Below are 14,231 nucleotides of genomic sequence, written 5' to 3' on the forward strand. Positions count from 1 at the left end.
TAATCCACCCCTCCCAGAAGGGGAGGGCCACTGTGGTTTGCTGCCAATTGGAAAATGCAGATCACAGGATCTGCTGTGTAGCTCACTTCCTTGGAGAAATTCAGCTTGTGGGTCAGTGTGACCCTTTGGTGTGCTTTGAGGTGACACGTATCTCAAAGATGACACTTTCTCAGCTCCTCTATCTAGACACGTGTCTTCAAGCAGTGAAATAGGAAAATAGGAAATCATTATCAGGGAGTTGGAATTCACGTTAGTGTTTGGGGGATCTATAAATTCTAACCTTTGCTTAAGTACAAAATCAAGTCCGGCTTTTCTGAAAAGTGTGTGGCTTTTCCTCCCAGAAAAAGCGGAGCCCGTTGAACTGGGACTTAATTACTTATGCCATTCTGTACAAAATTAACATTGTCTAAGACCATATGTTCTTTGGAAAGAGGACTCAGGCTTGTCTTCCTCCTCGATTTGAACAACTGTCTAATGGACTCCTATTGAATGCCTAGTGCCCTCTGAGTGTTTGAACAACACCAGTCTCAAACAAAAGTCCTTGCCCTCTGAGAGCCGGCAGTGTGGTGAAGTCAGGGATTAACTAACAAACGAGGAGCCACAGCTGTTGCCCCAACTTTGAAGGTTTGTTTGTAGTGTGGGGAGTATCTGATAATGTGGTTCTGTTTATTCAGGAGAGTCAATAAGAGCTCCCCAAGGGCACGGTGACTGACTGAACTGAGATGAAAGAATGAGGAAGAATTAGCTGGAAATTGCCAGGTCTTGAGTATGATTTCTTTAATACCGTTTTGATCTGAATTGTTCCCTTCTTATATACGCCTATGATAACCCTGGATTTTCTTCACAGTGGCAACTACATTTTATAATTCTCTATTTTTTCAGTAAGGGTCTGCTTTTATCACCAGATAAGGCCGCATCTAATTTGTTCTCCAGAGGAGTCCTAGTGTCTGTCTTAGCACCTGTCACCAACTCAGCACTCAGTAGCTGCCTGCATCTCCCACCCAGGCCCTTGGCTTTAAGCTGGGGGATGTGTGTCCCCTACCTGAAGGTTGGCTGGAATTTGCAATGTCAATGAGAGGACAGGGTAGAAAAACAAAACAGGATTCAGGGTGGGTTAGGGGCAGAGAAGCCAGGGAGGACTGTGGATCCAGTAGTGAGAAGATATTGATTAGCACACCAACATTTTCATCTTTCTAGAGAAGAAAGAAATGGCCATCGTACTGATAACGGAAGGATTTGACTTGTTTTTACTCACTTGTCTTGTTTGAAGGCAATTTTTTTAAAAAAATCATATTATTATTATTTATTATTGACTATGGTGTGCATGTGGCATGTGTGCATGTGACAGCATTGTGTGGAGGTCAGAGGTCAACTCTGGAGTCAGCTCTCTCCTTCGATCACGGGTCCTGGGCATAGAACTCTGGTCCTTGGATGTGTGCAACAGCATTTTGACCTGCTGAGTCTTCTCTCCCACTCATTTGAGGGGAATTTGTTCCATTTAAAAATGCACTTAAAATGGTTTCTGGAGTTTAATACTAGGGATTGATTTGGGCAGTTATTTTCTCATGAGAAGTAAAAGGAGTGTGCAAGGGAAAGTGTCTTAAACAAGAGATGAATCCAAGTGTGTAAGAATCACAAACGAGGCGTTGTTAAATGTGCACGGAAGGAAGGGAGAGGAAAAGGAGGGAGCTTGGCGTGTGCCAAAAGGCAGACAGGTGACCTGCAGGCTACGTTGGATTGAATCTGGTGTCGTTTTGGTGCTAGGGGTTGAACCTAGGGCCTCACATGTGCTAAGCCAGAACTCTCCGTGGTTATCTTTAAAGGGTCTGGTTTGCCTCTGGTACTTTTCTGTGTTCTATACATCTTCATCAATCTAGTCTATACTACTTTTATGACGCAGTAAGAGAATGACACCTTGTAGAGCTGACCGGAATGGGCAGAACAAGGAATTATGATGTTAACTGAAATGACTAAAGATTCTGTTACAGGTTTTTCTTTAACTCACTAAATTAGCCTTTTTATTAGTCATAAAATCCAGCTGGTCCTCATTTTACGTGCCCATGCCTCCCTCTGAGCCTGCGCGCTTGAAGGCAGAGACCTTACTGTTTGCCTTTCTAGTATCGGTCTGGCAGTAAACCGAGATGTCCTGACTTCTTTCTTACCTTTGACCTGTGTGCCTTTCTATTTTTAGAACTGAGGCGTGAGAGCCGGCATGAATGGTCATATGTCTAACCCTCCCAGTGGTTATGGAGTCTACCCTTCTCAGATGAAGTAAGTTGAAGAGTTCATGTATGATTTGGGCAGGGGTTTGATGTGGTGTTTGCTTATTTTAGGAGATGTTCTTACTCTGAAACGCAGACCAGCCTAGAACTTTCTGTGTAGTCTGATCTATCTAGCCTTGATCTTACAAGCTTGGCCTTTCAAGAGATAGTGTTTCAGTCATGTGTTACTATGCCTAGCTACTTTTAAACATATTTTAAATGAAAATATTATTTATATTTCTTTATGCAATCCATTTTTAATTCATTCAGAAGCAGTCCCCTTTTTTGTTACTAATCTGTGTTATTATTAAAAGCTATCATTAAAAAGGCCAAGTAAACACAAGTCTCAGGGATATTGTCAAGGAGTCAAAGGATATTCGAGGCTGGAATTCTATGTCTTACTGCCTTTTGTCATCAAATGTGTATCATACAGCAGCTTCGGGTATTTCTGGAACATTCTGTTGTTATTTGTAAAACAGAGCTGAGGAATGTTCATTACCATTTAGTCCACACTATATAGATATTTGCCATTCATTGTATACAAGAACATAAAGCAAAATCCAGACAGAGCCATTCCTCAAGTCTCCTGCTACCAACTGAAACCACAGGACCGAATTGAGGGGCTGTTACCTTCTATGGCATGCATAGTATAACTTTCTCATGTCTGCCATCGTGACCTCTGTTCCACTTCACATTCTTTAGGACAGGTTATATTTACTGTATGTAGGAAAACACATTTAACTATTAAATAGGACGTAAGAGGTTTCCATCTACGTTGCTTCTTCAGTATTCCTTTCTCCTCTGTGGTTGAATAGCAGAGGTTTGTATTCTAATAAGGTGGTTTCCAGCCCTGATTCTCCTTGCTGTAGTTCGGACTTGGCATTGAGAATGGGCTGAGACTGGCTCCATGGTCACCATTGGCATTACCTGATTTATATTTCTGTTTATTCATGACTTGCCTGAGCGGGAACTTGTCCCCATTGGGTTGCTCAACTAGTGTAAAGCAGTATTTTTTTTTAAACAGTTGGTGCTTGTGGTACATCGACATTTTAAACTCTTGGTTTCTGAATTTTTATTACCCACAGTGGACTTTTACCCAAGACAATGAACATTTTTCTTTTATTATTATTACAGTGGCTACGGATCTTCACCACCCTTTTCCCAGATGGACAGAGAGCATAGTTCAAAATCAAGTGCAAAGGCCCTTTATGGTACGTATGTCTATGTGATAGGCTGCTTCTATGTCTAACTGCTTAGAGATCCATATTTTTAAGCTCAGAACCTGCTGTCATGTTTGAAATGACAGAGCTAGCTAGATAATGCTACTTAAGAATCTTCACAAAACCTAAGCCATGAACTCTTTTCTTTCCTACAACCTCAAACTTTGTCTGCAGTGTGGTCAATGCTTTAAAGAAGTCTGCTGCGTGTTGCTGAGACCTCAGGAGGGGTTTCTCATGTATTATTTGTAAAATGTATGCTGACTTCTATGGCCAATCCAGCTGACAATTATGGGCCCATAGATGATGCACTGTTCCCCATAGAGCTATTAAACACTTGTGGTAGTCAGTCAATATGACTAGTTACCTTCATAGAATTTCTTTCTAGATCACAAACTAATAAGGTGTTCTCCTCAGTCCTTCTGGGACTTCCGTTAACCTTTCTAGTTTGTTTTATATATACATAATTTTAGTTTTCAGACAGAGTCAAACGTGTCCCAGGTGGCTTTAACCTCACTAAGTGGCCAAGAATAACCTTGAACATTTGATCCTCCTGAGTCCCACCATTTGTAGTCATGGTCACTATGTCCAGCTTCTGTAGTGCCCAGGACTGAAGCTGGGGCTTTGTGCAAGCGAGGCCAGCACTCGGCCCACTGATCTGCATCCCCAGTCCTCTCTACTGTTCACTACAAGTTACTAAGAAGAAGCTGAGTACTCTTGAGGCACATCACATAAGCATTGGAAGTTTATCGTTTATAGAGGATTTGTATGACCTTTTATTATTGTTTAGCAAATAAGCTAGAAATGTGATTAACAACAGAGATGCTGGCAAGAATTCCCATGTCCAAAGACATTTCTTCCACACCGGAGCTGCGTGGCCTCGAGTGAATGACTTCACCTGAGTGTGCCTCATTTTCCTCACCTTTTCCGTTAACACTGGAACAGTCACTAAATGATATATAGTAAGCTGTTTCCAAAGTAGTGTAGGAGCAGAGAGCCCTGTAAATATTTCCTATTATTATGCTTATTATTACAGTTACTCTGTGTTATAGAAACAGTAGCATTTTCTAAGTTTGGGAATTATTATACATTATCTAGGCTTATGACCTTGGTGGTTAGGACTTACCAATCCTAAAGTTTTGTGATTTGTTTTTAACAACTCAAATCATGCATTCATAAAATGAATTTAATACTATATATAAATATGTTTCTCGATGGCTATGATAATGCTGCTAATGCTGTTTTCAACTTTGTTTGTGCCCTATCGAGACATCCTTTTTTCTTTCTTCGTTCTTTCACATTTCATACATGCATATAATGCATTCTGACTACTCTCCCACACCCCCTCTTATCTCCCTCCCATACTGTTTACATCCCCCTACTCCCTACATGTCCCTCTCCCATGTTTATGTCTGTGGTTGTTTTGTGACCCATTTACTTTAACCAGGGCCATGTGGGTGACCACTATGCTAGAACTGTCCACTGGAGCCTTGTGGGGTCACAAGTGGGTATGCAGGGGAAGACAATGGCTCCTCATCTCCCCAGATTTATCAGTAGCTAACAGTTGAGCAGTGAGGGCTGAGGTCCCTGAGGCTCTCCTCCACCCATGCCTGGTTGTTGACAGGTCTGTGTTGTAAGGAGAGGACCCACTTGTTCATCCTGGCCGCCCAGCTAGCTTAGCCCTGAAATAACCAATCACTGTTTGGCCCATTAACTCTAGCCTCTTATTGGCTAACTCTCACATCTTGATTTAACCCATTTTTATTAATCTGTATATCGCCATGTGGCAGTGGCTTACTGGGTAAAATTGCAGCATCTATCTCTGGCATCGGCTCCATAGCATCTCTCCACTTCCCGACTCTGCCTCCTTTCTCCCAGCATGCCATTTAGTTTTCCCTGCCTACCTAAGTTCTATCCTATTAACAGATCCAAAGCAGTTTCTTTATTAACCAGTGAAAGCAACACAAAGACAGAAGGACCTCCTACACCAGGCCTGTTCTCGTGCCAACTCAGTGTAGACATTAGCAGTTACTCTGAGTTTGCCATTGCAGTGGTAGCATCTCTCACAGAAGATTGCACTTCCCAGCCCTTTTCCCTATTGTTCAAATCTCATGTTCATTCCTTTCCTTTGCCCATGCTGTTCCCGGAGCCTAGGGAATGTGGTATAATTGTTTCAGGCTGAGCCCTTGCTCTCATGCTTGCACGCATCCTTGTTCTCGACTCCTTAAGCAGCTGTGAGTCTGTGCATCAGAAAGAGAGGTTTCTCGGATTAGTTAAGAATAGCATTTGTCTACGGATAGAAACCACATTGAGACATTCTTACCACAGCTTAGTCACTCGTGGTCATCTTTAGAGAATGTATTCAGCACATACTTATTTGGTGATTAACATGTGCTCAAACCAGAACCAGTAAAGTCTGCTTCCTGGCTCTAAGGGTCTTGTAATAATAGAGATTGGCCTGAAGAAACTGAATAAATGAAATGGAGTTTATAAGGATAAAACAATCCTTTCAACCTTCCTTTTCTAGACTGACATTTGTTATGGACTATGTAAGTTCATTGTTATGCTTCATAATCATCATTATCTCTATTTCCATGCCTCTTATGTCATTGCAAACATAAATGACAGATTATCATAGCCAGTGTGTTATGGTGAGATAGACTAGCAGGAACTATTTTCAAATACATGTGACCACGTAACCAAGTAGAACCAAGAGGATATGAGCAATTGAATGACTTACAGAGAGAGGGAGAGAGAGAGAGAGAGAGAGAGAGAGAGAGAGAGAGAGAGAGAGAGAGAGAGAGAGAGAGAGAGAGAGAAGCAGCTTTCAAAGTCTGCAAGCACAGAAGAGCCCAGGAGCATATGGATTCACTTTTGAATTCTGTTAGACGTTAAAAGAATTACCACCAAGGCTCCCCACACTGTCCTGGAAGCAGGAACACCATCAAATTATTTTTATGAAGCCAGTGTCATTCTGATAATAAAATTGGAGAAGAAATAACAACAATGAAAACTACAAATCAATTTCCTTGTTGAACATAGATGCAAATTTTCTCAATAAAATACTTGCAAAGTAGAATTTAGCAACACAGCAAAAAGATCATAAACCCCAGACATGTTGGCTTCATCTCAGGAAGCAAAAAGATACATGTGTACATAAATAAACATAAAACAACACATAAATAGAATCAAAGGGAGAAATCAGAAAATTGTCTCGACAGATGCAGAATAAGCTGTTATCAAAATCCATCATCCTCATTCATAGTAAGAAATGGTACCCATGCAAGAGGAAGAAGGCGAGGTGTCCGTATGTGCAAGGGAAGAAGGTGTCGGGTCCACATGTACTAGAGAAGGTGTGGTGTCCGCACATGTGAGAGAAGGCGGCGATTGCCTATCAACACTGCAGTATCTCCCTTCAAAGGCAAGGAAAAGCTAACCCAAAGTATCCAAAGCAGTCCTGAAAAGTAGAACAAGCTAGAGATAATGGAATTCTTGAAATCAAATTATACTATAGGTCCATAGTAACAAAAGCAGACATGTGACCCAATGGCTTAGAGTAAAGGAAGCATAAATTAATCCCACACAGCTACAGTCATCTGAGACTCAACAGAAATGTCCAAAATATACATTGTGGTTAAGACAGACTCTCTTAGCAAATGTTCCTGGGAAAACTGTATGTATATCCATATATAGAAAACTGTCATAATAAAAGGCTAATAAAATACTAATTAAGTATATTAAATAAACACCAATTAAATATATTAATATATGCCACAAATATATTCATATGTAAGACAATATAAACTATAAATAAATATATTAATAAATACTAAATAAAGGTAAACAAAATATTCATGGGAATATATTTCAAGTCTGCTTGGACGTCAGAAAGTAGGTGTTGTCGGAAAGCAGTTTTGCTTGATGGGGTGTGGTCAGCAGGGGTTCCATGGGGGGACCTGAGCCTTGAAGTGTGTTCTGAAAAGTCAGCTGTGTTTTCCAGACACTGTAGGGGGTGAGTAGGTGGATGCTGTAAGAAGCAATGTGAATCTCAGGTATGCAGTCAGCCCATGACGGTGGCCTCCATTTGTCCTGTTCATTGCGGGGTTCCCTGTGCTTATTGATCAGCACAGTGGCTAATGCATCATTCATGCTCAATAACTACTTGTAGAATGGATATAAAGAATTAATGAACTGCTGAGAGCTTGGTACTAACTGGAGAGTGTAAAGTCATGTGTTCAGAAATAAGAGGAGAAAAGTGAACACTACCATGTTATTTAATAACTAAATAATTTGAGGGACAGAGAGATAGATGGCTTAGTGAGTACGAGCTGCTGCCACCATGACTGAAGGTCTGGGTTTATTCCTGCGGATCCACATAGAGACTGGAGAAGATGGGCTCCTGCAAGTCATCCTCTGATGGTCACTTTTGCCCCTCCTCCCTTTTTATGCACGCAAAAGTTTTTAAGCCATAAAAATGATGTGAATATTATTTCAAAATAGCAAGCAGCCCTTGGCAGCTTTCAATTAGGAAAGAAAGGTGAAATTGTTCTTGGTTTATGTATGCTGTGGCCGAACCAGATGCATCAGAAGTTTAAGTAAATAAATTAGATGTCCTGGGTCTGGAGAGAATGCTCGGTGGTTAAGAGCACTTGTGGCTCTGGCAGAGGACCTGGGTTTAATTCCCGGGACCCACAGGTGGCTCAGAACCCGTCATAATTCCTGTTCCAAGTGTTCCATTGCCCTCTTCTAGCCTCTGCAGGCAGGAGGCACACATGGGGAGACGTAGCACACATAGCTACCTATATGAGATGTCTACTGACACCAGACAAGGAACCCTTGACAGGCCAAAGTACAGATACCGCCCAAGTCCCTTTTGGTGAGCCGTGAGTTTTATTAGGATTACCTACAGGAATATGGGTGAGAGGTTACTTCCGGGAGCAGACATGACTCAAAGGCAGCTGCATTACCCCAGCACTGGTGACAGCTCACCAAGCTGGGAACCTGGAGCACACCACACAGCTGCAGGGGCCCCATTGGTCTAAACCTCTTCCAGGCAGCTAGACTGCTTTCTGCCTCTTCCCATCAGCTGGTCTGGTCTCACTGTCTCTTTTGCTACTTGGCTTGTTGTCTGTGCAGCTCTGCTTTGTTCCCCTGAGAGAATTTCAGCTTTTCTTTCTTACTCTGGCAGGGAGGAGCCTAGTGAATCTGGTCGGTTTCAGGGACTTCCTGAAGTTGTTTAGAGCAGTTATTAGTTGTAATTTTTGTTGTTAAGACTGGCAGTATGAGCCGCAGTCCCATCTTTTATTTAGGTCAAAGCGTTCTCTGTAACTGTTCTTTGTCTTTTTGTTGAAAGGTCCAGGCCATTACTTTCTGAGCAATGCCTTTTTAAAGAAAAAGTAAACGTTCTTAGTCTTAGCTGTGTGTCTGAATATTAGCTCTTTTAGATGAGCAAAGTAGATAAAAGCAAGCTTCACCATTGCCTGCTTACCTGAGGAGGTGCAGTTGTACAAACTAAACATTTGAATGAACTTGGAGTGTAATATAACTGGCCTCAAGATGGCTATCAGTTTGTGTAAGAGCTTATCAACTCAGTGCTAAAATGGTCTGCAAAGAATTTTCTCATTGGTTATTGAATCTAATCTGTCTGAATGTGCTTATGTGTTCTGTTCCACAGAATTAAAGCTAATAGCAAAAAAAAAAAAAAAAAAGTTTAGCAAAACTAGTGTTACTCAGAGAAAATGAAATTGTACTTAGGTTTTAAAGGGATCAGTATCAGCACAACACACCTCAAGACCAAGTTTTGAGCACAAATGAGATGTGTTTGCCCCAGAGAGACAAAGGCCAGGGATAAGGGACAAAGACAGGAGATTGCAAGGGAGATGGGGGTGGGATATTTGCTGGGGGGAGGGTTCAACAGACTGCCTCTGGATAAAGAGACAGTCTTGACCCATGGGCAAATGGCAGTTTATAAACAGAAAAGGAGAAACTTTGTGTTAGGATGAGGTGTTTAATTGTAATTGGGCATGTTAATTAGGGCAGCCAAAAGGGGCCTTTTGGTTGCTGGACTTAAATATGGTGATAGCTGGACCTTGGTGGTCTGCCTCAGGAGGAGGAAGTGGTCAAATAAAAGAATAGACCTTCAGGGCTAGCTTTAGAAAGGTAATCTAATGGTTTTTAGCAAGGCAGAGACCTGCCAGGGCCATATGTGCCCACTGGGGCTGGCTAGAGTCCCTTCAGGTAAAATTTATTTTGAGATAGAGAAAGTGGGGCAAGGGGAGGGGGAGGAAAGAAAGCAGAAAGGGAAAGAGCGGGAGGTGGGAAGTGGAGAGACACTGGCTTTTGTATGGGTAGTTGAGAAACTCCAAACTCCACACGCAGAGTTATTCAGTTATTATTTGATGTGCCATTTGACTGTTATTTACATCCTAACATGAACAGCAGTAGCAACCCTTGAGGGGTACACAGCCAATGAGTTGGCATTCTTACGGGTTCTGGAGTGAAGGTTTGCCTCCCAGGCTCCACGTCACAGTTCCTCTGGGACCTTTATAGATCCCAGTGGCCTGATGAGCCCTAGACCAGTACGTGGGAGTCTTTAGAGTGGGCTCACAGGTGCTTTTTGAAAAGCCCTTGGTCATAGGCAACTGAGGACAAGAACCACTGTTAGAGAAAGTGGCGATTTCCCGTGCCTTCCTCTTGATGGCTTCATTTTGAAAGCCTTCATTCGTTCTAAGGCTTGGAAAGTTTTCAGCTTAGGATCCAGAGTGCTGTTTACCACTGAATGTTTTGGTGTATGGGATTCTCATTCAAAGAGACACTGCAGTTGACTTTCAGGTGTGTCCTTTCAAAAATGCCTATTAAAGTGTTAATAATGGACTTTCTCTTGACGTTATATCACTACAATTCTTTTCTTTTTAAGTCATTTTTAGGACATTAGTACACTTTTAGGGTCCTTCTAAGGTACTTTTTGTGACACGTATCTTATTTCTTGTGAAGCATGGTAAAGAATACAAGCTAGGAATATTGGGAATGACAGCTCACCTTCTGGCAGTCAGTCGGAAGGAGCAGTTGCCATCACCACCAATCATTTTCTGTTCCTATGAATTATGTTTTCCTGGGGTTGAAATACTGTGTGTTCTGAGATTCGGGGGATGAACTTTTTTTCTTCATAATAAAAAGCCTATGTCGTATTTTGACCCTTTACTTGTATTTGCCAGTCATTTTATCTGGAAGGCCCAGTCAAGCATTTGAATATGCTGGAGCCACCATATCATCTTGCCATCAGGTACCATGGCAACCGCTGCCATTCCCTCTGTTATCCGAAGGTCACATCAGAGGAGACAACCACTGTTGTGTTCTGGGGCTCTGCTGGAGAGTTGAGTGGGAACCTGATGAACCTGTGATGTTGAAGTAGTGGTCCCTGCTAATAGTGCTTCTGTCAGATGTTTTCATGAGTCATACGCTGTGTTTCATGCGTTACAGAGGGTTTCCCACGAACAGATCATGTATTAATATCCCATATTAACCCTCAGCTAATAGAAAAATGGTGCACCTCTGTGCTACAGATGTTAGGTCCAATCACAGGGGAAGAGGTGTGCTTTGAAATGCTTGGGAAAATGGTAGGTGGAACCGGATCTTTCTTGTGACCACATTGTTTTGGTAGGAACAGACGGAGCGTACTTCTTCAGATCATCCTCCAAACAGAAAAAGAAAGGTAGCCACGGTTGGACTTTGTGGTGTGTGTGCTTTTACTGAGTGACTTTAATGCTGCAAAAGCAAAACCAGAGTAGAGCATGAGAGGCGGTAAGAGGGGCACGGAGGTTTTCCTGGGTAAATCTGCATGGGAAGATCAATGCTTCCATGTATTTGAAAAACATTCATTTGTCATGTTTTTAAAACATTGGACTTGAGTGTTTTGGGTCTGCCTATGTACTTTATAGTATAGAGACATCTAAGAGTGAAAAGAAACATGTTTATAGTTAAAAATGCTGGCTGGTAGGAAAACTATACATATCTAGTGTGTATCTATATTTATATAGATATTTTATATATGACAATATATATGACATTTATCTACACACACACACACACAAAATCACAAAACCTAGAACAAATACTTAAGTATGCTAAAGGTTTTTAGGCTTTAAGGACTTTACCTTTAACTTGTTTAATTATTTTATATGTAGTAAATCTCTGAGACCCAGGCCCTTAAGATTCTTGCCTAAATCTACTTTCTTACGTATGGACAAACTCAAAGCTGGGTCTTGGGTCACAGAGTCCCCTGATCACCTATTAGGTTCCTTTCCATCCAAATATTCTGCCTGAGAACCCTGAATTTCCAAAGAAAGTACTTGATTGGAAACTAACAAATACCAAATACGGATAATGCCTGGGCTTGGTTTATGTTTGGTTTTGCAGCATCTTCAAAAGGAAAGGTCTCTTCTGCCTGCTGAGTGGTTTGATGCAACAGCTGTCTACCTAGCTGCCTCATTCTCCCTGCCTGCTTGTCTTTGTAACGCTGAGTATCTCATTTGTGTGTCCTATTGATGTGTGATGATTGTTAGTCTATGGCAGTCCTCGGAACTGAGTCTGTTTGGGTGTGTGGAAGGAGGTGGTCCTTGCCGTGTCTGTTCGGTAACCCCCTCGTGTCAACCAGTACCTGCCACAGCGTTCACAGGTGCATTTTGACCTTGGTGCATCTGCAGAGGAAATTTGACTAATACTTTTTAAAAATCTTTTTCATAAACAGTAGGTTCCTGATTAATAAAAACCTGGATATTAAATGGCTTTTTTTTCCTCTTTGAACGCTTATAATGTGGGGGCCAGAGGGACGACTTGGCTGGCAAGCTTGTGTATTGTTCTTGTGGAGGGCCAGAGTTCAGTCCCCATCACCTACATTGGACAGTAGCTCACAACTGGCTGTAACTCCAGCTGCAAAGAATCCAATGCCTTCCTCTTATCCTCTTTGGGCTTATGCGTTTATGTGCATATATTCTCACAAACATACCCGCATATACATAATTAGTAAAAAAAATGTTTAAAACCTAGGACATTTATAATTTTGGAACTCTGATGGTTTAAATTGGGTCTGAGGGCTCTCGCATAGTGTTAGTCTTTCTCGTGACCTTGGGATTGGCTGTGAATAACGAGTGTTTTCAGGCACAAGGCACAATGGGGACTCGTCAATGTCTGTATTCATATGTGAGACAGACTAGCTTTGGAGGTGCCATGTGACTCCAGCTATGAACTTGAGCCTACTAATAGCTCAGTCATGGCTTTTCAAAACTTCTCTTTCAGAGCAAAGGAAGAACTATGCCCGAGACAGCATCAGCAGCGTGTCAGATGTGTCCCAGTACCGGGTGGAGGTGAGAAATGCTGCTCCTGCCAATATGTAGGATGCCTCTACTAGGACAGAAATACAGGGGGAGAAATCAAAACTGTGTTTCAATTCATTCGAATAGAATGTATTCTAAGAAGTTTTTGTTTTTGTTTGTTTGTTTGCTATTTCTGATTTTTTGAGAAAGGGTTTTACTATAGCTTTGGAGCCTGTCCTGGAACTCACCTAGACCAGGCTGGCCTTGAACTCACAGATCTGCCTGTCTCTGCCTCCAGAGTGCTGGGATGACTATGGATCTTCCTTTGGATTTTGTTTTAAACTGAGATGTTAGTGTCCAACTATTGAAGTTTATGTTCTAGTTTCATAATAAATACATGAAAATCTCAGCTGCTGCTCGTTGGCTTTTACCAGCCCAGTTAAAACAGGAGAAAGGCTTCCATTGCACTTTGAAATTAAGCTGTGGTACACCAAGTAGTTCAGTTTTATATTTAGTTTCCTCTAATGTCATTATTAGCTCTTATTAAACACTAGTTTCTTTTCAGTTTTGAAGATACTTGCTTTTCATCAGAATCAAAATGACCCCAGTTGATAGCTGAAATATGTAAGCAGGGCATCATTTTTAAACTGCTGTTTTCAGTTTGCTGCTTAACTCAAGCAGGCTTAATTAAACCTAAACCACTTTGTTTCGGTAAAGTGGTTGCAGGAGAGGGCAGACTTGGCAGCTGTTACAAAGCAGCACCGTAGCACGGCTCACAGGTAGGTGTCTAGGATGTCGCCATCACCGGGAATGCTGCCACTGTGCCACATTTCAATAGCTGTCGGAGTAAGGAGGGGGGACCTTAGTTTAAGGAGAATGCTGTTTATGGGTTTCTACTGCTAAGAACTTGTTTTTATTCCATGCTATTGTACCTCCACGCGACCCAGCATGAAACAGGTTTAGAGGTCTTACGAGTCAAGGCACCCTGTTCTGTATGCAGCAAGGCCCGCTCAACTCCATCCTCTGTGGAGTTACTGAAGTTGTGGTGTGCTGTGCTCATCCTTTGATTCAATGCCAGTTAACTTCCATTAGGCCAGTTCTTCCTTTGGGAAACTACGTACAGAGAACGGTTTATTTGTGTGCCGAAAGTTTTTCTTTTCTTTCTTCTTTTACTGACCATAAGCACCTGACCACCTTCGTGCTGGACCGGAAAGAGGCTATGGTAACTGTCGATGATGGGATAAGAAAGTTGAAGCTGCTTGATGCCAAGGGCAAAGTGTGGACTCAAGATATGATTCTCCAAGTGGACGACCGAGCTGTGAGCCTGATTGACTTAGAGTCCAAGGCAAGTGTGCGAAGCTCATGCTGCTTTACCCCTCAGGAATGTCAGTCGGGACAGGTTCACGGATGAGTGGAAGTTGGACACTATCAAACATTTACTC

The 14,231-nt window shown here is 42.0% G+C and overlaps 1 protein-coding gene across 1 annotated transcript in view; it reads left to right on the forward strand.

Annotated features, from left to right (window-relative positions):
• Nucleotides 1-2,203: 2,203 nt before the first annotated feature.
• Eps8 (epidermal growth factor receptor pathway substrate 8) overlaps nucleotides 2,204-14,231 on the forward strand; it is a 66,816-nt gene continuing 54,788 nt past the window's right edge. The window contains exons 1-4 of the mRNA XM_038319579.1: nucleotides 2,204-2,271; nucleotides 3,396-3,472; nucleotides 12,773-12,840; nucleotides 13,973-14,134. Of these exons, the coding sequence (XP_038175507.1) occupies nucleotides 2,213-2,271; nucleotides 3,396-3,472; nucleotides 12,773-12,840; nucleotides 13,973-14,134 (366 nt within the window). The 5' untranslated portion in view covers nucleotides 2,204-2,212. The remainder of the gene's footprint in view (nucleotides 2,272-3,395; nucleotides 3,473-12,772; nucleotides 12,841-13,972; nucleotides 14,135-14,231) is intronic.

Source organism: Arvicola amphibius, chromosome 2 (assembly GCF_903992535.2).
Source record: "Arvicola amphibius chromosome 2, mArvAmp1.2, whole genome shotgun sequence".
Taxonomy (NCBI): domain Eukaryota; kingdom Metazoa; phylum Chordata; class Mammalia; order Rodentia; family Cricetidae; genus Arvicola; species Arvicola amphibius.